The following is a 27132-nucleotide window of genomic DNA, read 5'->3' as shown; positions in this document are numbered from 1 at the left end:
TGGAAAGGATGCCAAAGCATGCTGGGAGTTGTAGTTGCACATCAGGTGGATGACTTAGAAACTAAACGTTCTCTGAATGAGGGGCGTTCATTAAGTGCGTGCACTGACGTCCTTCCGGTGTGAGCATTACGAACTGAAAGCGGAACTTTGTTGTCTATACATGTTTCCGGAGGGAATGGGTTTTTCGGGACACGGGTTAATGTGAGTGCAATGTGGTTCCTTGCTGGTATGTTTGTACTTTATGTTACGGTATATGTGTTAGTTTTCTAGCATATGGGACCTTGCTGGTAAACATAAAGCGATATATATAGATTCATGTTTGTTTCAAGTAGATCCTATGAGTTGATGAAACTATATGGGTCCTATATAGTGGGTGCTCTGGAGGGTCCTGATCAGTTTGCTGTTTTATTGCTATAGCTGGCTGAGGAATGGTTTTAATGATATGTATTTGTAGCCACGTCCAAATCATACCGTAAACCAGTATGTGCTAAAAATTAAGATTATTTTTGTGCTGGAATAGTAACATGTTATATCTTCTGGTAGAATGTGTTTGTTTTAAAACAACAATAATGACATCCCAAAACACGGAGTGGAGTCTTTGAGGGGAGGATGGTTAAGGGGATTGTTTTGGAAAAGGAACAGTAATGGGAAATAATCACAGTAAAAATAAATATATTAGTACAATTCTTGTCGTTATACCATTCAGATTGCATTATAAGTACACTATAACACTATTTCCTACCATTAACTGCTGACCTAAATGTACATTATCCCTTTTCTCTTTTACATAATTCTGATTCATCATTGTACTCAATGTTACTAGTGGTTATATATTCTCTGAACACTTACCACACCACACTACTTTAATTTACACTATTAAGATCCTGGAATAGATATAAGAATATCCTTATAAACAATAAAGGATCAAATAGGGTTTGAGGTTACCATAGCTTAATAAAACAATGGGTAGACTAGATGGGCTAGCGGTTCTATTACCGTTATGGTACTTTTAACCCGTATTGCTGCGAGCAGAAAGCCAGTTTTAAAAGTACCGTAATAACGCGCAAGCCGCGTTACTTTCAAAAGTAACGCGGCTGTAATGCGGCTTATTGCATTCCCCCCTATGTTTCTAAGATTAAACCATAAAATGTACGATGATAAAATGTACATAATTTGGTAGGAATTGTGTTTGTAAAAACAGAACAAGTACATACAAGGTTGATGTGTAAGAGAGGCCCTGCTTTAGAGAGCTTACCATCTAGAGGTCTGGTCAATATGTGGCTCCCCAGGTGTTGTGAAACTACAAGTCCCAGCATACCTTGCCAGCTATCTGCTGGCTGAGCATGCTGTGGCTTGTAGTTTCACAACACTCTGAGGCCACGGGTTGGCCGGGCCTGTAGAGGGAGAGGTAAATGTTGAAACCATAGCAGATAGTCGGACTCCGTTAACATTGGTGTATTGCACCTAGAGGACTTGGTGTTAGGTGGGTATTCAGAACGCTCTTGAAAGTTTGAAGGATCAAGTGTGATCAGGCAGGATAGGGATTGCTGTAAGTGGGGTACAGCACCAGAGAATTGTTGGTGATGGGACTAAGAAGTGCAAGTCAGACTGCATGAGGGAGAGTATATTGTGTCGAGGTCAGACGTATTGAGGCAGAGGTCTTATTGAGGGCTTTGAAGTTGGTGTTGAGTAGCTTGAATTGGTTCTGGAGTTTGATGGGAGTCAGTGTAGGTATTTTCAGAGTGGTGCAGCAGGTGTAGAGTGAAAGGAGGAAAACTGGGGATATATATAGAGGTCCTGATCACTTTTGAGTATTGAGCTGTCTACAAAGAAAAACTTTTATTTTTAATTTTATTTTTTAGAGCCTCAAACTATTATTTGTGTGCGGTATGGAGACCACATTAAAACGTTTATATGTTGGCGGAATCGGTCCTTCTGTGACTAATGCAGAACTTGCAGACAGATTTGGGAAATTCGGAAAGGTGAATGATGTGGATATAATTTCCAGGAAGGATGAACAAGGTAGGGACTCTGAAACAATAACGATTAACAAGTACTGCATTATATTTCCCTTCCATAAGCTTCTGTTCTGTATATGTGCTTAGTTTGGTATCAAGGGATCAAAAAATACCAGTTGTTCTGACATTGAGAAAAGATATATAGAAAAAATTGTGCAATAACATGAAAGCTATAATGTAAGTACAACTTTAAGGTCACATAGGTCTGTTTTACAGAGATGTTTATATTATGGCTAAAATACAGCAAACCGTGTTAGCTTGCTATACATGGCACTTTATTTCTCTATTCTCCAATGGAGACTGTAGCGCCCAGCCTTTTTGGTGTTGTGACACAGATCCACCCCCCCCAATTCTTGTAACACGTGCAGGTTAAAGTCATGACACAAATGTGACCCAACATGATGCATGGGAATCACTGAACTAAAAAATCACCCCAAAGTAATCTTGGTAGCTTTTATTATTGCCACTGAAGAACATTAACACAATACGAAAAGTGAAATATGTTATTAAAACCTTGTGGAGTTGAAGGATACAGTTCAGCCACAAAATTAAATCTGAAAAATATTGCATTTCAATGTATGAGTGACAACTGCCCAAAATGCTACTCCAACTTATGAAAACTGTTAGGTTTCACATGCAGCTCCTAAGAAAATATATTGAAAAATAAAACACCAGTGTGATGCTTCCTTTAATCAGCAGCATGTATATATGCTATGCAATGCTTGTTATGCCTGTAAAATTGACTGTGTTCTTGCCAATTTTTAAATAAAGTGATGCCTGCAACACTTTTAAAGTAACATTTCATTAGTGTGAAGAATAGTGTACTCTGTTGTTTATTGCAATTTTGAGTATCTTGCTTAGACAATTTTGTAGTGTTTTATTATTTCTAGCTACAAGTGACCTATTGCAAACTACAGTATGTAACATGCTGTTCTCCTTACTTTCAGGAAACCCCATAAAGACCTTTGCTTACCTGAACATCAACATTTCAGACACAGACCTCAAAAAATGTACGTTTCTGTGTGTTCTTTATGAATGAAGTATTAGCCAGCACTGTGTGTGGACGACCCTGTCTGTGGGGTAACATGTAATATTAATATGTGGCAATGTTATTTAAGTCAACTATAGTAGACTTGTAATATCATTCCATAATGAATGCCCATTAGTTAGTGGAATTCATTTTATGTTGTAGGTGTGTCTGTTCTCAACAAGGCAAAGTGGAAGGGGGGAGTATTACAAATTGAAATGGCCAAAGAAAGTTTCCTGCACAGGTAAGAGTATATTCTGTAATGTGTCCATTTAGCTAAGCCAACAAATTCAGTTTACATTTTTTTGTGTTGCAGTTAAAACAGTCATGATTTGCTTGTAATGTTGTGTTTTTATATCGTATTTGGTACACAAGCATGTGGCTGTAGTAAATATGAGTCTAGCGCATACAAATGTGGACATCACTGATATTGCCATCTGTGTCATATTTTATTGCTGTAGCATAAATTGTAAAGTAACAAAACTGTTTTACTTGAATAAATATACACTAGTGTATGTCTGGGAAAACACAATATGATTATTTAAGGTGTTCCACATGTCTGTAACATGAGAGGTATTTAAAGGGTCAGTTATAAATACTTATGTTTCTCATTCTCACTTATTAGAAATAACAACTAACTTGATGTTTCCGACTTCTCGGGAACAAATTTCAATGTTCCAATAGGTTAGGAGAATATATACATATATAAATTCTTATAATGACAGGTGGACGTAAATATGAAATTTATAAGTGTATAATTATGGTCTCCTATCAAAGGTGTTTCCCTCCCGGATGCTAATATTGAGTATAATAACTGTGCATCAATTAATGTGGGAGAAAAAGAAATCTTTTTGAAGACGAGAAGCTGAATGAAAACACAAATCTAAAGAATTTCTGTTTATGTAACTTTACTGAAGAAGTATTTTATTACATTAGATACAGTTACTAGGATAATATACAGCGATAACAATAGAGGCTAAAGTTACTGAAACATATGGTAAAAAAAACAATGAAAATAATATAGACCGTGGTTCATCAGAAAATTAGATTTTAATTTACCAGACATTATAATCCAGCCCAACTAAGGGTTTGATCTAATTTTATCGGAGAACTGACTTTCTCTGTTTTTTGCTTTTGCTATCTTTATTTTAAATTATTCGCCGTCATAGGCTTATTGAATGTGAAGACAAGAATATACAATTTGTAATGTTATTACTAAGTGATTTTAGAAATTTAGTGCACTGGAGTGGAGTTATTTTGTTCAGCTCTAGTCTTGTAGTAAAGACAAGTGAAGTGAATAATATTGATTATCTCTGTAAACTGGCACCTGTCAAAGGATGGGTATTTTAGGCAGCAAGTGAACAGTCAGTTCTTGAAGATGATGTGTTGAAAGCAGTAAAAATGGCTAAGAACAACAATCTGAGCGACTTTGACAAGTGTCCACTCATTTCCATCTTCAAAGAAATTGCATGCACACCACTGTTATAATTTCCAAGACATTTACCGCTGCTTGTTTTGGAAATCTGAGTCACTAGCCATGGTGGGTTTTGTTCCATAGAGATAAAGCGCTACAATTTGAGCATTTGGAACCCTCGCTGCATTTTCCAGAGAGATTTTATGCCTACTGTTGAGAAATTATGTTGTGTTTGATACATGCTAGCATGTTTTAAGAGACTAATGCTACAATTACAATATTTAACCGGTTGTAGCACGGTATTTGTTGGTTGGGGTCTTTTGGTTTGCAATCAGATTTACATCACCATATGTGGTGCACCAAATTATATGGTTGTATAAATAATATATTTCCTTTTAATATTCTTGCCAGTCGTGTATATTGAAACACATTCTACTGGTTAAGGAATTTATCATTTCTGATGGCACTATAGTATCCACTTTCCATAGAGACATTGATTATTTCTGTCTGCTCTTTTCTGTCTTGTGCTCCTGGTATTAGTTTAGGGGGGTTGCAGTCTTACTCTTTATCACCGTACTGTAATCTTTACATGTTTTATGACTTGTAGCTGACATCACTTAAACACACCCACTTCTTGGTTACTATGACTACACTTCATTATTACATGTTCTTCTCTAGCTGCTTACACATAGTTATAGGCCCACCACTGGGTTACTGTGACTACATTCATCTCTAGGCACCTGTGATTGTCCTTCTAACAGGTCTGTTTCTTCTTACTTATAGGGGGCAGTTTTTACAGTTTCTTTTCTAAAGTGTACTTTTGTCCACACTCCCAACTGACACTACTGCTACCTTCACTTGTGGACTTTTGGCTGATGCTACTGTTATATTTGTTTATTAGTGTTATTGCCATGTGATGTCTGGCCTGAAATCAAAGAGGTGCGAGCAAAGATGAACATTGTTTTACTGTAGTCACTGGTAGTGTGCACAGCCACGGTGATTTCCAGCCGCTATTCACTCAGAATTACATTTCCACCTATATGTGGATTTTTTTTTTTAGTGGTTTGCTATCTTAATATAAACAAATGATACCTTTTACTTGCTTTATGATGGCATGCTTTGCACAGGATGATATATAATCTTGGTTTATTTTGGCCTATTTAATGAACATTTAGAGGATTTACATATAGTGACATACTCAATGTGCTTATCTTTCTGCTATGTTGTATTTGGTTTGTCCTGAATTACCCTTTATGTTTTAAACTTGGGTATATTTTTTTAATCCAGTAACATTTTTTCTTCAATAAGTAAGTAGCAGATGGTTACATAGCTCCAGGAGGTGATATTGTAATTAACTTAATAAACTTGTTTCTGCTGTTTCACATATCAACATGATTACATATTGTACTATTTTAATTGCTCCAGATTTTTTTAATGACATTTGAGCTTATGCTGTTTTCAATTGTATGCTTTTAACATTTATTTAGATTTTGATTTATTATTTTTGATATTTATTTGTATTGCAGAGGGATTTATGCAATAAATTAAAATGGCAACAGGTTTTTTGTGCCTCACCTGAAGGACATGTTTACAAGTTTTAGAGATCAGGGGTGTGTATCTCCGTCTATGGCTGAAGCCATTATAGTTCTTATCCCTAAAGCGGGAAAGGATCCCTTGTTTCCAGAATCATACATTCCGATATCGTTACTGGCAACGGATATTAAGATCTTAGCAAAAATTTTGGCGACGCGGTTGAACCGGGTGATTAGTGAGAGAGTGCATCCTGATCAAACTGGTTTTATGCCAGGAAAATCTACGGCCATAAATCTGCGTAGGCTTTTTTGTCATTTACAGTTGCCCCATCCTGCGGAGGAGGAAGCAGTGGTGGTGTCCTTGGATGCTGCTAGGGCCTTTGACTCTGTGGAGTGGAGGTACCTGTGGGCGGTGCTTTTGAAATTTGGGTTTGGACCGTTTTTTATTCAGTGGATTAGACTATTGTATTCTTGTCCTACAGCTAGAGTCTGGTTTTGTGTCCCGCCAGTTTGTTATGGGCAGAGGTACCAGACAAGGATGTCCCCTGTCCCCTGCTCTGTTTGCCCTTGCCATAGAGCCATTGGCATGTGTGGTAAGAATGCAGTCAGATATTACTGGTTTAAGGATGGGTTGCAGGACGGACAAGATTGCCCTTTATGCAGATGATATGCTGCTTTTTTTGTCATATCCTAATAAATCGTTGCCAAACCTACTTCATGTGGTTTCGGTGTTCGGTAGATATTCTGGACTTTTGATTAACTGGGATAAATCTAGTGTAACTCCGATTAGGGGAACTTGCCCTACGGGCCAAGTTCTGCAGACTTCTCTTAAATGGACTCCGGTATTTAAATATCTTGGTATCTGGATTTCTAGTGATATGGGTCAATATATTCAGCGTAATGTCCAGCCTCAGATTGATTACCTTAGGAGCCGAGTTGGGGTGTGGAAGCAGCTGCCATTGTCGGTCACAGGTAGAATTAATCTGCCATAGTACATTTCGTTACATAGAACGTCTTATGGCTTCTTTGATATGGGCAGGCAGGAGGGCAAAAGTTAAACTCACTACCTTATATCGTTCTCGAGGATCGGGGGGCTTAGCTTTGCCGAATCTACGGCTTTATTATTTTGCCACCCAGTTAGCACATATTGAAGTTTGGTTTAGGTCAAGGCTGGGTCTAGACTTGCATGATTTTTTGGTTTCTGAGACAGGATCTAGTCATACACGTGTGCAGTTTCTTCTGGCCGGAAGAAAAGTTGGGAGGGACCCCCCTTTATTAACACAGGCCATAAAGGTTTGGAGATTGTCATCCCAGATTGGAGGTGGAATGGATCTGGATCCATGCACTCCACTATGGGACAATTTGGATTTTGGAGAGCTGACTAAGATGGAGGGGGCTGGAGCTTGGCGAAACTACAATATAACACACATTGGACAATTGTATGAGAATGGTATATTATATTCATTTGAGCAACTTCAGACACTACATGAACTACCTAGGGGTTACTTTTATAGATATTTGCAATTAAGACATGCTCTGGCCTCGCAGTTTCGGGAAGCTACTCCGAGCTTTAACGCAGATTCCTTAAGGGTGCAACTGTCAAGGTTGGGCTAGAGGCGGCAAATCTCCTTTATGTATTCAATTTTGGTGGAAGGATCTGGTGAAGGGGGCTTGTCGGAGCTGCGATGCAGGTGGGAGGGAGATCTGGGGCGTTTCAGTGATAAGGCATGGGGTATGGTGTTATGTAGCCCAAAGGAGGTTACCGCATCAGTTAGATTTAGCCAAGTTCAATTTTTTCTGCTACACAGAGCATATCTCACCCCTCTTCGGCTTTCTAAGTTCAGTGGCGGCCAGAAAGTGTTGTGTCCCAAATGTAGGGGCGAGGAGGGGGGCTTCTGGCATATGCTCTGGGAATGTCCGCTGGTTTCATCCTTTTGGGGAAAGGTGGAGGACTGTATTAAAAGATTGGAGGTGGGAGTGAATGCCCTGACTCCAAGGCTCTGTATATTCGGTTTAGGCCTGAACAAAAAAACTCGTAGACTCATTAGATTGCTTATCAATACGTTACTCATGCTGGCAAAGGTAGTGATAGCTAGGATATGGATGGCACCAGAAGGTCCGACATTGAATAGCTGGATTGACCTTGTTAACGATACAGTCGGGCATGAAAGGTTCATGTATACCAGCAGGAATTTGGTGGATAAGTATGAAAGAATATGGTATAGATGGAGGATATCCCCGTATGTCACGGAGGGATTGAGAGAAGTGGAACTCTCCTGATTGAAGCTTGGGGCAGACATCCAGCCGCCTATTATGTTATTAAGATCAACGATTGTATCTTGTATTGCCAAAGCTGTACCATTATTTCACTATATCTTGGAAAAAGTTATATATCTTTACTTGGAAATGCGAATGTCAATGTTTTTTTTGCTTTTTTCTAACTGCATGGTGTACATATACTTGACAATACTTGTATCACTGTATGGGGTATAGTTGGGGGGGATAACCTACTGTGTTGTTTTTTATTTTTGTTGTTTAAAGGAAAAAATGCAATAAAATTTTACCTGATTTAAAAAAAAAATGGCAACAGGAATAGCAATGATTTTTCATGTAATGTCCTTAGCCAGCAAGAGACCGTCTGAAACCAGAGAATAAAAAGAAAGAAGAGGGCGCAGATTGGTTAAATTACATTAAGACTTAATATTCTACACAATGTGGTACTGCGGACCTTGTAATAAACATATAATGATCTTATCTGCTGATGATCCTCTTGAGGAATGCTGCAGTATTTCAGGATTTGGAAAAGATGAAAGTACCCAAAATGTTGCTTGCGATTTTATTTTATTTAAATAATGCTTGGTGTTTGTTCCTCCACACTAGTGGGCCACATGGCATCTGGCTGGTTGACCCAAACACCGAATAGCCGAATCTGTTCAAATTGCACATTGTTTCGGATGCTTAATTCGAGTGCCCAGATCTGCTCCTTTTTGGGAACCTTTAGTGTGAAATGACTGCTAATTGAAAGCAATATATTTTACTTGACTGCATAACAAATGCAAATTCAGTATCAAACTTTTGGCAATGTTTTCAGTAGATCTACTAAACTATATATGAACCTTGTATATTACAACAGGCAGCATTGCATTCACCTGGTGGGGGGGGGGGTACCTTTATAGCAGAGCAATAACTACATCAGGCACATAAATCATTGGACATACACATACACATACATATGAATGGTCATTATCACTAGCACAGAAGTACTTGTGTAGAGCTTTACAATGTTTGTTCTTTCTGTGGTCAAAAATGTTAATGTTTGGTCTTCTCTGTTCTTTGCAGATTGTCACAAGAGAGACAAGCAGCCAAAGAGAAGGAGAGTCCCAAAGTACAAAGTCATTCGCAGCATGACATGGTGCAGTCCCTACAGAAAGCTGGAGTGACTGACTTCCAGATGAAGGCTGCTGTACCAGGCACCGAGATTCCAAACCATAAGGTAGGTCACCTGCACAATGCCAATATCTTGTTTCTTCTTTGCTACAGCTCTATTGATATGTTAATGTTCTGCATGATGACATTAACCAGATAGTATCAGGCTAGTCAGTCTTCCTTGGATATTGATAAATGTTACGAACACGCTCCCAGCTTCCGTGATTTTTGGTGTTTGCTGTATGAGGTTGCACGCTATTCCAGCCCACAGTCTCTCTATACCTATCACACAGGTTATAGCCTACTGAATCGCCCCCACACACTTCAGGTTTGCCACCACCTATTGAACGGGCAATAGGACCCCAATATACTGTCCCACACTGGCACACAAGGCTTCTGGCTACCCACACGTTGGCAAGGCCCACCCTAGCAATCAAAGGGTTAACTCTTCACTCATCCAGACTGTTACACAAATATAAATGCAAGCACACACTAGGCTTGTTAGTGAAATGTATTAACAAATCACAGACCGACATTCAAACGGTTAACTTGGTCGAGCTGTATTCTTCTTAACAGGCTAATGGATTTGTTAAAGTATCAAGGACGCTACTTACTAAATTTATAGATTTAATATACAAAAGTACAGAGCTTACAGATTTTATATATATATATATATATATATACACACACAACATAACATTCACAAGCAAAACAGTTTAAACATAAAAGGGATTACATTCAGAGTTTAAATTCTGTGCCATGGGAAATTGGCTAGGAAGATGGACAGCTTATCAATGTGGGTTGATTTTCCCAAAAGACTGACAATTTGTTCTAACTGGTTTCAGCTTTTTAAAGACACCTTTACACCTTTCTCCACCTCACAGGCTGTTGTGGTCTGTGACACTTTTTTCAATCACCATTTTCATGTTGCCTGATTTATTACCCAATTCTGTATGAACCAACATTTCTGTGGTCTGTCACACAGACCAAATTCTATTAATGGATCCCCTATGAATTTTATCCATCTATTGATACCAAACAAGCCTAGGTACATGGTGTCAGTTGAGCTTATACTCAATTCCTCAACTTGTCTGTGTGGCAGAATTCTTAATTCGACATGTGAGCTGCCCTTCATCATGCTATTGAGGAATATGTGGTTGATCACTACTTTTATTGATTTTAAGCAGCATATTTTAAAACTGCTTGCGGTGTGATTTACAACTGTATCGCCTCCTAATGAGCGCGATTGTTGTCAGTTCCCCCGAGTGCTCGTTGTCTAGGGGTGAGGGGAACCTGCCGGCATGTCGGTCGGGCGGGGAGGCTGTTGGTGCTTCAGTCCCGGCTGCCTTGGTACAATGGTTGTGCGACCGCGTATATGGCCAATCTATGATAAAATTATGGAGCCCCACACTGCTGCCTAAAGGCAGAGTTAAACAAAAACATATGGCCCCTTTTGCTTGTCTCTAGGGGAAGACTGCTGGCAGAGGTGCAAGGCAAGAGAGGAACAGGCTGCTGCTTACCTGCGCCGGGACTCTGAGTGAACACAGCTGCAGTCTTATTCACTCCTCTGGGTCTTTGGATCGAGTCCCTCCCTGTATCTGAAAGGGAATTAAAATAAAAACATGTGACACCTAAACTAACACAAGTATAGGCAGGAGCCTGAACCCACGTGACCTATCTCCTAGGCACTTAAAAAAACTGATGTATCTACAGGAGAGGAAGGGCATAGTAGGGGAGGAGCGAGTGGATCAAACAAGTTTAAGTGCCTAAACTCCTAGTTCCGCCTACTATACCCCAATATCTAGCAGTGTCCCCCAATGGAGTAAGAGAAATCCATTTTACGGTGAATAAAAATCTTATTCTTCTCTATATAAAATTTAGCCAAGCCAGCACATGGTCTCTTTGAGCCAGACACCATGCTGTGAGGTTCCCAAAAGTCTATTCAGGTGTCAAAACTTTTTATAGGCCAGGATATATCTCACCGCAGGGGCCTTTGAAGCTGCTACAGTGACACTGCTATCTTCTAACACTGGGATGTGCAGAGCCACCGAATACACACACAACAGACTCTCTGGCTTCACATTTTACACTTTGGTAGCTCAACTTATCAGTGGATTCATTTGATATACCATATTTACACTGCAGTCATGATTTAGGTCATATTCCCCACAATTATGTGATGGATTATGTGGTTAAGTCTTACATATAACTAAGTTCTCTATGTTCACAACAGTAAACGTAATAGAATTCAAATTGTATGCCTTTAGATCTGCATTCTCCTTATGGGTGTTTGTGTTGTGGTCTCCTACTGGCTAATGGGAATGTGGGATTTATCTTCCCACTAATAAGTGTCTAAATATTTAATCCATAAATATGCAGGTTGTATTACAATATAAAGTTTTGTAAATTATAGGTCATTGTTGTTAGCATAGTTATATAACATAGGTATATCACAAGAAACATTTAAGTCATAAATAAAAAAATGCAATATCTTTTGGGTGTTAAGTTTAAGAAGATTAAGTTTGGACCTGGAGCAGCAAATCATTAGGGGCCTGACTCAGGAAAGTAAAGCAAAAAATGAGTAACTTTGCACCTTGGCAAAATGATGTTACATTGGAGGGGGAGCTAAATTTAAAATGTGATGGCATATTTATAATTGGGATAGGACATGTCCTAGATCAACTTTAAATTTCAGTGTAAAAATGAAGCTATCAAGGATTTGTGTGCTACGTGAAAAAATAGCCAGTATTTAACCTATGTGCAAAATAATAAACTAATATGCACCCCGTGCATTGTAACATCGTTTGTCCAGGAGAAAACATACTCATGTTTTGTCTTACTTTACTTAATGAATCAGATCCTAGGTCTTTAAATCTCTTATAGTCCTTGTTTTTTGGACTGTATGGTTTTATAGAAACCTGAACTCGCACGATAAAGACTCACAATACTAATGCTTTAACTTACTACATATGGTCAGGCACAACAATATTGTACTGATGTCACATGTGCTTATTAGCCAATGCATGACCCCACTTCTTCCCCCAAAATCCCCTGGGAGTACTTATAGCACCAGCATGCTTTACAGTCATTTATGTAGAAAGCTTGAACCACAGATGGAGAAATTTTATTTGTATTATAGGGAACAGCTTAGGAAACTGTATGAAAGCATCATTGAGAAAAGAGAAGACAAAGAAGATTTTATCTTTTCAGTGTGGGTTTTTTTTTTTTCTAATTTCATTTTTTGTCTTTGCTCTTACAGAATTGGGTCGTGAGCAAGTATGGGAGAGTGCTGCCTGTTGTACATCTGAAGGGGAACAAACAAAGCAAGATATCCTTTTCTGTTACATAGCAGAATACCATCCAAATTGTAGTGTTTTATTTTGCCTATTGATTGAAAGTGTTGTTTCCCCAAACATTCATACTAGTGAAACTAAAGATAAAAAAAAATAAGCATCAGTGTTTAAAAAAAAATCAAAAAAAAAATCCTCTTTTGCCTGTAAACTGATGTTCTTTTGCTAAGGTGGTCATTGCTATGTTGTATATTGTGACTGCAAAGAAACGATTATTGTCCAAGCAAAAAAGTCTATTTTGCAGACTGTGTTATTATTTGCATGAAAGTGTGTGCGCACGGCAAACTACGGGACAAGTGAATATCGGGCAGGAAGATAGACAGTGATGCAGCTTTTGTAAAAAACAAGATTTAGTTTACTGAGCAAGATATTTAAATGAGGTGGAGATTGTGCAAAGATAGTACAGTAAGTTTTTTGTTTTTCTGTAGAACAATAGACTAATATTATCCAATAGCTTTGGTAAAAAAAAACAGTTTTGAAAATCTGTTCATTTTTAATTTTTGCATGTGATTGTTTAAAAACTCACAATATGGCAATTGACATTATAATAAGAGCATGTGGTTGGTAGTGTACAGTTGTGGCCTAACAGGTAATATTACACCTTTGCTATTGCTGTCTTACACATAATACTTTTGTAGTCTTCCTTTACTCAATCAAACATAATGAAATATGACCCCTCAAAATATTGCCACAACATTAAAAGACTAGATGACAACTCGCTTGAGCCCATACCTGTATCCCAACTGACTTGGCACCTGGAAGGAGGCGATGATGAGATAAGTAGAAAACGCAGAGGGGAGTTTCCAGCCTTTAAGAGTCCAGAAAAAAAGAAAGTCAAAGGCCGTACATACCTGGATACACATGAGATTCACAATACAGAGAAATGTGCGAGAACTCCTCAGGGCTCTGTTCAGGCAACTAAAGAGAAGTTGGGCTCAAAGCACACACAAGAAGCTCCTAAGGCTAAGAAGCCTGGATGTTTGAGGAAACGGAGCATGAATAGCATGTCTGATGAGGAGTATGACTCTGAGGAAGAACTCAAAGCTGCTCTAGAAAAAGAGGAAATAGCAAAGAGGGATGTCAAATATGCTGAAGATTCCAATATAGAAGTGGTGGCTGACTCTTTCAAACTGAGCTACAGAAGTCACTGGGCAGAAGACAGTATTACGAAGGAGAGGAAATCTAACATTAGCACTCAGGATGACAATGAATATGACTCTGCAGATACTGACGAGATCATCACAGTTGCAAAAACTGTCCAGAATTGCAACAGTGTTGGTAAGAAGATAAAAATTGGGACTCTCATAAATGAGAAGTTGTCCATTCCCCAAGAAAAACAAAATGGTAAACGGGGTTCCACGGAACTCCATAGCCCAAAAGGCACAAAGAAACTGAAAGAAGCAATAGCTAGTAAGCCCGAATCAGATAGTCAGAGTAATGACTCGGGAACAGACAGCAGTGATTCATTTACAGATGAGGAATACGAGTCCATGATGCAAAACTGTTATCGAATTGCTCTATCAATAGGAGATTTGGAAGCATTAGCAAAAGACGTTAATGATTCTAAAAGTGATGATAATGGTGAAAATAATGACAGTGACTGTGACTCTGCAGATACTGATCATATTATTGCTGCTACAAAATGTGTTCAGCATGACACTGATGTTGATACTTCACAATCTGAAAACCAGCCGTCTCCAAAGAGAAAAATTAAGCAGGCCTCAAAAGATATCCAAGCAATGAAGAAACAGAAATCCAAAGATGTAGAGGTTATTAACCTAGATTCAGATCATTGTAGGAACAAGCATAGTTCCCACAGCAGTGATTCCTATTCTGATGAAGAGTGTAAATCCAAGAAGCAAAACAGCCATCTGGTAGATACTACAATAGCCTCGGCAGTTACAGCGTTGTCAGCAGATGATAAAAACGATGACAAAACTGAAGGTGAAAAAGCAGAGACCACAGGAGGTGACCATAGTACTTGTGACAATGTAATGAAAACTGTCAAAAGCCTGAAGAAGAAAGGTATAGAGCCAGAAGACATTGTGGCTTCCATTTTAGAAGATGATGATGATGATAGCTCCAGTGAACAACCAAAGCGCAAAAAAAAGAAAGGAACTCCAATCAAACCACCGGCATTTAAAGGGTTAGGGTCTCTGCTGTCATCAGCAACTCCTAATGAGCTACAAACCTCGGTGTGGTCATTGTCCAGTTCTCCCACAAAGTCTAGTGCTCAGACTACAACTGTTATACAGAAAAGCAATGAAGTGAACCCCGGTAGTCCAATCGGTGCAGGTAATAAGAAAGTAAAGCTGGTTTCAGACTCCAAAGGGAATAGTGTGCATCAAGATGTTCATGGACTATCCAAGGTTCTCAAAAAGAAACTGCAAAAAGTGAAGCCGAAAAGTAGCAGTAGTAGTAGCAGCAGTGACGAGTCTAGCAGTGATATGGAGTCAAGCTCCACCACATCATCGGCCTTCAAACTTCAGGTCTCGCAGAATAGCACCTCAAAGAAGCAAACCAATTCAAAAAGCAAACAGCTGCAGGACAATCAGAAGCGATTGGCAGCAATGGAGGAAAGGAGAAAAGAGCGCGAGCTACAGAAACAGACCATCCAAGGAGCCCTGCTTCAGCTGGTGAGAGAATTTCTCTTTGAAGTTGTAATGTTTGTTTGAGCTGCAATTTATATTTTAGGAGATTATAGAAAAAGCTACAACATTCCATCTCGTCACACCGTCTATGGATGGAGCAAGTTGGTTTGGAGACCAGTGCAAACAAAGCATGTTGGAGTGGAGAAAATGCACTATGCAGTATTGGCTCTGCTCACACAATAGCGTGTGTATGTGAATATGGTGCAATTTTATCTCAAATGAACATGCTGATCTGTATAGATATTGGGCCATTAATATACATAACTTTTCATTATTCTAATCAAAAATCAAAACCCATTCAGAGCAAAGAGAAAGAACAAGCATGGTGAACTACATGGCACTAAATGCTTGTGGTGTATCAGTAATTTGTATAATACAATCCTGCAAAAAACTGACATTTGACTTGGTCCTTTTTATCAAAGTAGCATAAATTTGTAAATTGCAGCTCAAAAAACATCTAGACAGTAGCAGATTGCCTGCACTTTTATTGGGTAGTAATTCTGTTTGTACTAATTTATCAGCTCCACCCATTTAAATGACGACTCCTGATGTACAATGCAGAACTGAATTAACAAATCAAAACTTATTGACACATTACCTTTTTTTGTTACTCAGGATTCCCATTCCGCAAAGAAGAGTCAGCATGTGGTATTTAATTCTGAGTCTGAGACGGAAAGTGAGAAGGAAGAGAAAGCAAGTACCAGTGACAAAAGAAGTGCAGTCGGTGACAAAGTAAGTGTTCTGATAGATCGTACAGCGGAGTAACTAGTACGATATAGGTCAATAAATTACACAGCTACATTATAGAAGTTTTATATTGACTTTGTTTGATTTGTGTAGAAGGCAAAACATGTAACGGCTAAGCTGTTTGAAAGCAGCGGTGAAGAGTCCGATGATGAAGATGAGAAAGACGATGAAGAAAGATTTCAAATCAAGGCTCAGTATGAGGGAAGGTCCGGTGAGAAGGTCCGTTATATCGCCTTGTTTTAATTTGTTACTTTCATTAAGAAATATACAAATAAGAGCTGTAACCATTTAAATAGTTGAGATGTTCTATAAACAATATATTATTTAGTTTATTAATTTGTTTTCTTTGTTTTCTTGCATTTTTCTTACCCATCTTGATTGTTTTATTTCTTTCTCTTTTTTATGAATATGCAGCTCATGCAGTTGCAGTCCCGCTTTGGAACCGATGAGCGATTCAAAATGAACTCAATGTTTCTAGAAAGCAGCAGTGAGGACGAAGAGGGCACAGGTAAATAGAGCTGGCACAACCTAAGAACTGGCTTCATTATATGCCAAGAACATTGTGGAGCTATCTGTGTCAAAGCATGTTCCATAGGGTGAAAAGCTGCAAAATAACCCCAATGTATATGAGGTCTTCGGATCACATTTTAGTTTGTATTTAAATTTCCTGTCCTGGCACATTGCCATCCTCCTTTAAACAGTTGCTCATCTCACCAGTCTTAAAGAAATCATCTGTTCATTCAGGCTCTCAAGCCAACTGCACTGTATTTCTATCTTTCCCTTTGCCTCCAATCTACTGGAGTATCTAGTGTACAACAGCCTATCTCTTTCTCCTCTCTCTGCAAATGGGCTTCCACCTCCAACTTTCTATCGAGACTGCCCTCACAAAACTGATAATCTACTTACAGCGAAGGGTCACGTCACCATACTCCTCCTGGACCTCTACTGCTTTTTCCTGCATATTCCTCAACTCCATTGGTTTTCGAGACACATTTCTTTCCTGTTTCACTTGCTAGTTGTCAACTATTCCTTCAACGTCTATACCTCTGGAACATCCTTCGCTTCTCTACTACTGTATGTTATGATCCAACAAGGCTTTATTTTCAGCCCACTTCTTTGATCACTGTACACCTCTTCTCTTTAAGAATCAGTTTGCTCACTCTGCCTCCAGTATGGCCTCTAGGCTGATTGCACTCTAATCTACCTCCCCTGATCCTCTCCTTTTCTCTACTGTCTTGTGTGACCAGTTGTTACTGTACCTCCACATAAATGTCCCAATGTTACCTAAAGCTCAACATGTCCGAAACAAATCTGATATTCCCTCTTCCACCACTGCTCCTAAAACCTCCCTCAGTCAATGATGGCACAGTTTCCTGTGATGTCATACTTGACTCTGCCCTCTGCTTTAAACCTCATATCCACTCTCTATCCAAGTTCTGTCGTCTTCACCTTCAAAATTTTGCTAGATTACAATAGTTTCTTACCGAATATACAAAACTTCATTAACTCATCTTCCTTCTCAACTACTGCAGCCTCCTGCTATTTGGTATTCCCCTTGTCCATCTGTCCCTGCTTCAATCCAAATTTAGCAGCATTACTGATTTTCCTCTCTCACATCCACTGCACCATTTTGCACATTCCTACACTGGCTTCCTATAGCTTCCAGAATCCAATTCCAATTACTTACCCTCACCTACAAAGCCCTAAACATCAGCACTTCATAGATTTTATAATTCCTCTCAAAAATGCCCTCCCTCACACACTCTAGATCAGTGTTTCCAAAACTCAGTCCTCAAGTACCCCTAACTGCAGCTTTCCCATGTCTCTTTGCTGGAGCACAGGTGTATTCATTACTGACTGACACATTTTGAAAGATCCACAGGTGATGGTGATAGTAATTACTATCACTGGTGACCTGGAAAACCTGCACTGTTAGAGGTACCTGAGGACTGAGTTCGGGGAACACTGCTCTAGATCATGCCCGGCCAACTTGTGGCTCTCCAGATTTTGTGAAACTACAAGTTCCAGCATGCTTTGCCAGCTGTCTGCTGGCTATCTACTTGCAAAGCATAATTAGTCTTGTAGTTTCACAACACCTGGAGAGCCACAGGTTGGCCAGGCCTGCTCTAGATTTACCCCTGACCTGTGCCTCGCTTTGTCTCTGATAATCCCCTCTCACTCCTGCTTCACAAGTCTTCTCCTATGCTGTTTTCCACTTATGGAATTCCATAGCATACCCAACCAGACTTTCTCCCAGCCTTGAAATCTTTAAACAGTCTCTGAAAAACCACCTATTTGTTAGAGCCTACCCTACTCCCAAATATTCTACTCACAAATGTCCGGATCTTCACTCTGAGCCACATATTGCTGTTGTCTCAGCTGAGCCCTTTTCCCATTAGATTGTAAGTACCATTATGAGCAGGGCCCTCCCTACCTTAGTTTTCACATCTACATTTAAATTATTATACCTTGTATGTCTGTTTTATGTTTTTTGTTTTCTCCAGTTTCTGGTGCTTTGCAAATCAACAACAATTGTAGTAATTATTATTTACAAAGTGACCCAAAACCTTTTGATATAAAAAATGTACCCATACTGAAAGCCCTGGCAACCGGTTAAAATTAACCGATTAGCAACTTAATGTAGTTGGACAAATAAAAGCTCTGATTTGTTGCTGTGTGTTACAGTATGTGTTCCACTTACACTATTTTATACATGCTCATCACTTTTTCTCTTTGGCTATTAATTCATGCCTTGCTTCCAACTATGAAGTACATTGACTTTATTATGCATGTGTAGGTCTCATAAGATAGTTTTATATATTTATATTATGTTTCTTACAGAAGAGCTACAGAAACCACATGTAGATGATGAAGACGATGATCTTTCAGTTGAGAAGAAGAAAAATCTGGACATCCTTCAAAGTCTTATGAAAATTAACGTGGAGGCTAAGCCAGTGAGCAAAAAGGCAGCCCAAGCGAAAAAATTCAAGTAAGATAGATGTGTTTTGTGGATTGAGCTACATGACATAGCTGTCTTTTACTCAAGCAAATGTAATGTGTACATTTCCACTTGTGCTACAGTATTTTCAATACCTTTTTAAAGGGATTCAGTGGTCTTAAATATAAAGTATTTGCAATTTTTTTTTATTTAAAATGATGTGTGTCAGTGATGTCACTGGTTCCTAGTGAGGTTAAATCTGTTAATTCGCAAACTTGAGTACATCAACCAGCAGGGGTGCAGTCACCATAGAGAGCCTGCAGACTTTCGCCTATCCAGAGTATTGTGTAGCCCTATTGATCGCACAAGTATTAAAGTCTAAATGTTAAGTCAACATTTTGGTGCCAAAAGTACGATTATCAGCACATGAGCTATAAAATTACATCAACATGTGAACACCCCAAGACAAAATGAATCTGTGATTACTCGTATTGTGATTGCCCACACCAATCCTGGGGTGGTTAAGGTGTCTACAACAAAATAACTTACAGAAATTATTTAATACAAATATGTTCAGTATCCTACAATAAAACAAGGTGAAAACGCACATCTTGCAAATAAAATAAAAATATTTTTGTAAAATGCATTATGTGGAGACCGAATACATATTTATTGCATTACTAAGGATGTGGTGATATTTTATTAAACCACATAGGCATTATGCAAAGAGAATCTTATTTACAGCATATTATTATTGTGTGGGTCCAGCTGAACTAAATGTTCAGCAAGATAACCTGTCGGGTGTTCTGATTGGCTGAATGTCCTAATTGCTATAGGAAGGACTTGCCCTGTAAATGCACTGAGGTTCTGATTGGATACTGGTTGGCCTAAGCCTGAGCATGCAGTACGTGGAAACTAAACCACAGTTGTACAGCTGCAGGTCTCGTAACCCTGGTATTCTACAGATCAGATATAGGGTTCTCCAGCTGTGTGGAACTAGAAGTCCCAGTAGGCACATGCAGATTTACCTTTGCTATAGTTTGTCCATTATATTTCCCATAGATTGTAAGCTTGCAAGCAGGGCCCTCTTACCTCTCTTTCTGTATGTATTATCCAGTCTTGTTTTATTAATGTCTGTTCCAAATTAAAAAGCGCTACGGAATTTGCTGGCGCTATATAAATGTTGATGATGATTTTCTGTCTATGCCATGGTTAACATATTCTTGGTAATGTTTTTTTTCAGGGATCTGAATGCCCTTCAATATGATCCCACAAAGGAGGACCATACAGTGTTTGAAACAAAAGCAGAAGAAGAGAAAAAAGAAAGGTAAATCCTATAATTAACAGTACAGTCACATGATCTGTTCAAAGCATCACATACATTGTTGACACATGGAGCCTACACGAAGCTTCAAAGCTGCAGCTGTTTATTGGTTCTCTAGAAAAAACATCATCACTAATTGAAACATAACATAATTAAGATCCTGTTGTGAACACCCAGCAGGATATTTTCCCTTTTTCGTGGTCCTGTATTAAGTAGTTTAAGTATACAGCTGTCCGCTTCAGAATGGTCTCTAAAAGGTACCCAAAAACGTTACTATTGGTCATACAATTTGATTTTCATTGCAGTATACATAAATTGTATATCATTTAACATTAATCACATAAGATTGCGCTTATGAAACTTATTGTTAGGCGGTCTAAATGATCACTTAACAATGGGTTTCATTCCAACTTGGAGAGATTACATGACCAGTTTAGCCACAATGATCAGTCTAGTGAATAATCAATTGAAGATGTTGCTGGTTCTGTTTTTATTGACTTGTCTTTTGTACAAGAACATTATATATTCACCACATTTTCAACGTTCCTATTAGACTTTTGTTGAGGTTTATGCAGTCTTGTATTGAAGCCACAGTGATCTGCTATTTATAATGGTGCTTGTGTAAAAAGGTTTCATCTTATACAAGCACAGTAGAGTAGAACATATATCTTTAAAATCATTTCTAATAATAAGTTATTGCAGTAGATGTGTTGCAGTAAAACAAAAAAGTAATTTTTCAAATATTTTTGTAATAGCTTTCAGTGTATTACTGCTAAATTATATTTAGTAGTATTTTGTGCTAATTTTGGTAAATATTTTACATTTATTTTTAAAATGTAATTTTATATTTTCTTTAACGTTTGCTTTGTTTACTTCTAATTCCAAAAACAGTTTTTTTGGATTTTTGGGGGGTTTCTTTTTAATAAAGAAGTGCCTAGAATCTGGTTACCATATTTGCACAATGTTTTGCAAATATTTTGTTTGGTGCTTGAAATCCATTTGATTGTAAAAGTGAAAAACGAAGTTACACTCAAATTACATTTGGATATCCCTTAATTTGAACTTGATGGCAATAAGCGGATATTTTTTTTTTCTCAATGTAATTTTTTGTTAGGTTTTAATTGCAATGGTTTAAGGACACCTATTTATGAAACACTTTCTTTTATTGAAGGTTATAATTTGCACATAAGTATTTTGAATCACAAAGTGCAGTTTCAGTTGTCTTAACATTTTATTTTTTTTCATGTTTTTTTTTTCCTCAGCAAATCTGAGAGAAAGAAAAAGCGCCTGGAAGCAGAAAAGCTACCTGAAGTCTCCAAAGAAACCTACCATGAGGTGACGGTGGACCTCAAAGAGGTATTTGGAACATCAAAGTCAGAGGACCCATTGACAACATGGGACCAAGAGGAGGAATCTGAGAAGGTTGAAGCTGAGAGTTCGATGTCAAACACAGGTTTCAATTTCCAGAAGACAGAAGAGCCTGTGGGGTTCACATTTTCTTTCTTCGGGACTAGCGCAGAGGAGAGTGTGCCTCAGGATGGTAAGAAGGCTAGAAAACTTCTTAACTGAATCGTACCAGTCCTTATGAACACACTATTTCCAAGCTAATTTGCTCAATAATGCCTTTAACAAGCAAATAGGGAATCAGATGAATGGGATGTTTGGGATTTCTAGATTCCAGTTAAGCTGTTTCTGTTGTATTTATGGTATGTATAATAGTGTATATAGGGAGCGATCTTGCCTATCAGATAAATATTGTAGTGTGTATATTATAGTGCCAGTTAAACTTGGACATCCATAAATGTTTATAAAATGGTCAGTAAAAAATGATTTTAAGGGTTGGTAACCCTTGGTGGAGTGCAGTGGATTAATACTAGTATTAAATTGATGTTACAGTCTAAATTCCCTAACATACACACACAGGCCGAGAGACTCTAAGCTCCAATGGGGTAGGGACTGATGTGAATGAGTTCTCTGTGGTGATTGCTGGTTCCTAGTAAATGGATATGCTGCATCCTTTTGCATATTGTCTTGGCCCACAAAATAGCAACTTCACTAGATTGTAAGCTCTTTGATGATCAGGACCCTCCCCACTCTGTATGTCCCTATTTATGTATGCTCTATTAATACCCCCACCTCCTCCATTAACTATGTGGAGCACTGTGGCACCTCAAAACACAACAATAATGAAGACTACTTTAATGGTATTGGCAGTTGTGGTTCATGGGTAAAATAGAATGTTGAAATAGGTGCTATGTAAATATAATTTATTCTTCTGGAGTCTTCATATTGTCTGTGTCACACCAAGACAGAATGCCTTTATATGATCCCAAATACCTGCATAATATCACTGGTTCCTGAGGAAGTTTCATCCTCTGTGTATATTCCCACAGAATGGTTACATCCACAGCATAGCACAGTGGATGCAGCCAGTGGATCTTTTATATACTACTTCACCTAAAGAACAGAGCTTGTCAGTCCAGATACACAAGGTGTTTCCAGGTACTGGCATATGTATCGTTTAATGCATCCACTGACCTTCACAGAGCCCTATATGACGGAGATTATTAAACCGGCTAAAGTGGCATGGCAGGAAGACCCCAGATTCCAGGACAGCAGCTCTGAAGAGGAAGAGGAGGACACGGCCACAGAAGTCAAAACAAGGTGATTCTCCAATTTGTTAAGTCACCAGTGGGCACATTTTGTCCATTTATACTTTAAATACAAGCCCTGCACACTAATAACTAGCACTACAAGTGTCTTCTAATGGAGTCATATATGTCAATAAAGACAACAGATGCCTTGATGTGAAGACCACCTCATTCAACCAACTGGTTGAAATATGGGATACACTTTATTTATTTTTACACAATAACTTTCTAAAAGAAAAAGTATTTACTTGTGTCTCACACAATAAACGTCTGATTGTAAAAAGTGGCAGAGTGTGGTCTACAAAAGTGAAAACTTGGCAGTATTAAGTTAATCTAGAAACTATATTTGGAGTCTCCTCTATATCTGTTTCTTATAGGAAAAACATTGATTAGCTGAAATGCTGTTTTATTTGTTTTTGCAGGACCAATTTTATTTAGTAAAGCAGTTCAGTTAAATAATTACTGAACCTAATTTCTTTTTTTTTTTTTTTTTTACAGTTCTAGCGCATTGTCAAAGATAAACAGCAGCGTCAAATTTTTCTTTTTTGTGAAAGACGATGATCGGTTAAAAGGTACGTCCAGTTTACCATATTCAAGTGCATGTTATTTGACGGTAAAATTAAACTTTGGTTCTTGTGCCATAGGAAAGCCTAGAGCTGCTTTAGTGACTTCGCACAATAGCACTCACATGTTGTAACTCTTGGCAACCAATCAGATACTGCCATTTATTAGATTTGTGCATGTAAGAAAATAAATGAAAATAAGTCACCCCTGACAAAGGTAGTTTGTGAATCACAGAGTCTGGAAGGGTGATCTTTCCCATCCACAATACAGCAGAGTGGGTTACTTCTGACTGTGAACTCCCACTGTCGTAGGCTGTTGGACACACTACAGAATTTTACAACTAATGTGTTCTATGCAAAGATTTTATAAATGACTGGAAAAAAATAGTCTCGGTCAGCATGCTGATTTACCCTCAAATCTGTGCTCTTCATCTGTTATAACCATCGGCTGAAAAGACCATGACTCTGTAAACTCTATGGAGATCCTGATCCTGAAAGCATACACACTGCAGGACTGGAAGGACATTGCTCTATAGCTGAACAAGATTTATAGTTCCGCTGAACAAGATATAGTGTTTTGCTTCTAATTAAAATCAAAAACATGTGCAGACTCATCTGAGTTTATAAGTATATGTAGTAGATTTTATTTTTCTACTAGTTTACTTTGTTAGATCTTAGGCTTCAGATTGTTTCGCTGACCTTTAGTGTTTTATACTCCTTCCATCTGTGTATTTTGGACATATATTATATAAGACTAGTGAGACTGCTTCGAATATGAGGAGCAGTTTTATTGCATATATTTTATATGATCCTAATATTTTACACTAAGCTTCACACATTTTTTTGGGGTTTATAACTTACTCTTTTAATTACTTACCAATTACACCTATTACAAGTTATAACAGTGTTTTGGCAGCTTTTGTTTGGGAGTATGTACCATCAGGAGTACTTTTTTGGTTTTTCTCTTCAATTACCTGTATCACTCTCATACTTTATCCTTGTACTGTAATACATTAACTGTCTAATATTATGTCCCATATATTTCTTTTTCGTTTTTGCAAACTAAAACCAGTCCCTTATTTTTGTATGTGGGTCACAGTATGTTACTGTATTTGCACTGTTTAACAGCTGCATTGTGAATTGTTACTGAGCTCATGTTGTTTACGCCATCTTCTATACAGCGGGTCCAAAGATGTTCTTCCGATCATCAAAGACAGAGGAAGAGCAAGAGTTCTGGGAGCAGAGACGAGACTCCCTCTTGGAGGTAAAAGGCAGCCAGAAGAGTTTGAGTGGGCCTTGCATATAAGATTTGTAATAATGTTGAAAAAAAAATAATTTGTCTTTAAAATAGCCTGCTTGTTATTTATAATATTTATTATTACATGTGCAATTAAATTCTCCAGTTTATTCACACTTTCTCAATGAGGATAGAAGTCGTCTCCACTTCAGTTGAAGATTTAAGTTGAAGCAGATGGCTTGTAAAAAGACTAGTTCCGTATAAGGAGCAGTTATTATATAAATGTCAGGGTGGAGTTGTTTACTATAGCAATATGACATGTTTTGCTTTATAAAGCAGCAATTCCATGAAAAAAAAAGGTTGTTGGTTTTAACATAAGTCACTGACAGGCTATAAGAAGAAGCTTGGCAATTATCATTTTTCCTTGTTTGTTTCTTCAGGCTGCTACTAATTCTGCACAGTCATGTGATTACTATGGCAACCACAGTCATATGCCACATGGTGTATTGAACAGAGAGGCTTTGGCATTCCACCTCTGAGCTCTGTTTGCATTTTAAAACCCCCCCCCCTCTGCAATCACATGACATGCTGGAAGTCTGCGAGTATGATTGGCAGCATACTTGTATGCCCTCCTGGCAGATTTTGAAAAGCTAATGATTTGTAGGAGGAGGGCTCAGAAAAATTATTCTGATGCTTAAAAGGTGGTTAACTTGCTATTTAAAGGAGAGGAGAAAATCTATGTGTGATTGCTGCTTTAAAGTAAACTACTAAATGCATAAGGAAAATCGTTAAAGCTGTCTGTAAACGGGCATATCTGGTCGCATAACCCGATTGCCAAATGAATGATATGGGGCTTATTTGCACATATATGATCTTTCTGTAGGGTGGTCAGATAACACAATAGATCCCATGTAGTGCAGTTGGTGGTTGACCAAAATTCCATAGAGGTTATCAGCAGATTGTGGTTTACCAGTCTGATCACAATGCTCAGTAATAATATTTGTATTTTAATCAGGCACAATGGTTATTTTGGGCTCAGAGAGAGCTTTATTGGGATAGTTTTATCAAGATGAACCAGTTTTTGTCAACCAGATTTGTGTAGATTTAGAACCACCCCCCCCCTTTCCTCTCTGAACAGGTTACAAATAAAGTCCATTCGTTTCAAATCAAAACAATAAGCATCTCAGAGGCTCGCGTACAGCTTTTGTTGTAAATTAAATGTTTATTTGTATATGAAAGGAGAAAAAGTGCTCTTCTGTGGTGAAGAAGCAAAATGCTCCTCTCCATATATAAAGTAAACAAGTGACACTTTGTAATAACCCCATTACATGTATTCATTCTCGATGTTCTTTGTTTTTCTAGGAATGCAGGAAAAGGCACAAAGATGCTAAAAGGAAAATAAAATCAAAACAGTAAAACCTGTCAATGGTCCACTCTCTCTACACGTGTACACAGCACACCTACATAACATGTGTTAATGTGAGCGTTATATTGTGGAGCCATGAAACTGCTTCCTGTGGAAGAAATCGTTTCCGTACCAGTTATTCTCCGCTACTAGAAAGCTCTATTTATATGAACAGCAAATTCAAGATAAATGTAAAAATAAAGCAATATTTCATGGAATTGTTGAACTGTGAAGATATTTTGAAGCTAGTTCCCATTTCTAAATACAAATTGTAAACAATAAAATGTACTTTCGTTCAGACTTATTAACTGTGTTTAATAGTGGGTGAGTAAAAGTGAGCAGAGGTCTATACCAGATATTATGTACCTTTGCACACATCTAGAGAGGTTGGACATCCCTTGTATTTTTAATATAGATTTATATGTGAAAATGGCTTTCCATTTCTCCGGGCACTTTCATGGAAGAAGGCCTTATGTGAGACAGTGCAGGCGATGATGGGGATGGCGCTATGTCTGTACTTCTCCTATCTGCTAACTTTAACTTTCTCTTTCCTACCACTGGGGGACACTGCAAGACATTGGGGTGTATAGTAGGTGGGACTAGCAGTCTAGGCACTTATCAGACTTGTTTGTTCCCCACGCTCCTTCCCCACTATGCCCCTCCTCTCCAGCTCAGACCTCAGTTTTTTTCTACTTGTCTAGGAGTTAGGTTACATAGGTATAGGCTCTTGCCTATACTTGGGTTAGTTTTAGGTTTTTCGTGTTTTAGTTTTAATTCCCTTTCAGGTGCAGCGTGGGACTCAATCCAAAGACTCAGAGGAGTGAATAAGACTGCAGCTCTGTTCACTCT

The 27132-nt window shown here is 38.3% G+C and overlaps 1 protein-coding gene across 2 annotated transcripts; it reads left to right on the top strand.

Moving 5' to 3' along the window:
- The first annotated feature begins 105 nt into the window (after positions 1-105).
- Positions 106-26587, top strand: NOL8 (nucleolar protein 8). Of its 2 annotated transcripts, none has more exons than XM_075183018.1 (17): positions 106-201; positions 1863-2022; positions 2966-3028; positions 3211-3289; positions 9331-9484; positions 12677-12748; positions 13430-15403; positions 16034-16150; positions 16259-16384; positions 16580-16673; positions 19007-19154; positions 20347-20430; positions 21690-21967; positions 22974-23091; positions 23577-23650; positions 24823-24905; positions 26241-26587. In XM_075183018.1, exons 2-17 carry the CDS (start codon positions 1890-1892, stop codon positions 26292-26294), a joined length of 3651 nt encoding a protein of 1216 aa, XP_075039119.1. In that variant the 5' UTR covers positions 106-201; positions 1863-1889; the 3' UTR covers positions 26295-26587. The 2 variants fall into 2 exon arrangements, with proteins under 2 accessions (XP_075039119.1, XP_075039120.1); XM_075183019.1 differs by lacking the exon at positions 106-201 and adding an exon at positions 212-226.
- The last annotated feature ends 545 nt before the right edge of the window (positions 26588-27132 follow it).

The sequence above is a fragment of the Mixophyes fleayi genome, chromosome 8, assembly GCF_038048845.1.
Source record: "Mixophyes fleayi isolate aMixFle1 chromosome 8, aMixFle1.hap1, whole genome shotgun sequence".
NCBI lineage: Eukaryota > Metazoa > Chordata > Amphibia > Anura > Limnodynastidae > Mixophyes > Mixophyes fleayi.
Note: the sequence above shows the minus strand (reverse complement) of the source record. Positions and strands in the feature narration are given on the sequence as shown.

Excerpts from the sequence above, each read along its gene's own strand:
- NOL8 (XM_075183018.1), top strand. The coding sequence starts at position 1,890 with ATGGAGACCACATTAAAACGTTTATATGTTGGCGGAATCGGTCCTTCT. Across the intron at positions 3,290-9,330 it reads AAAGAAAGTTTCCTGCACAG|ATTGTCACAAGAGAGACAAG; the intron begins GTAAGAGTATAT and ends TGTTCTTTGCAG. Across the intron at positions 16,674-19,006 it reads TGAGGACGAAGAGGGCACAG|AAGAGCTACAGAAACCACAT; the intron begins GTAAATAGAGCT and ends TGTTTCTTACAG.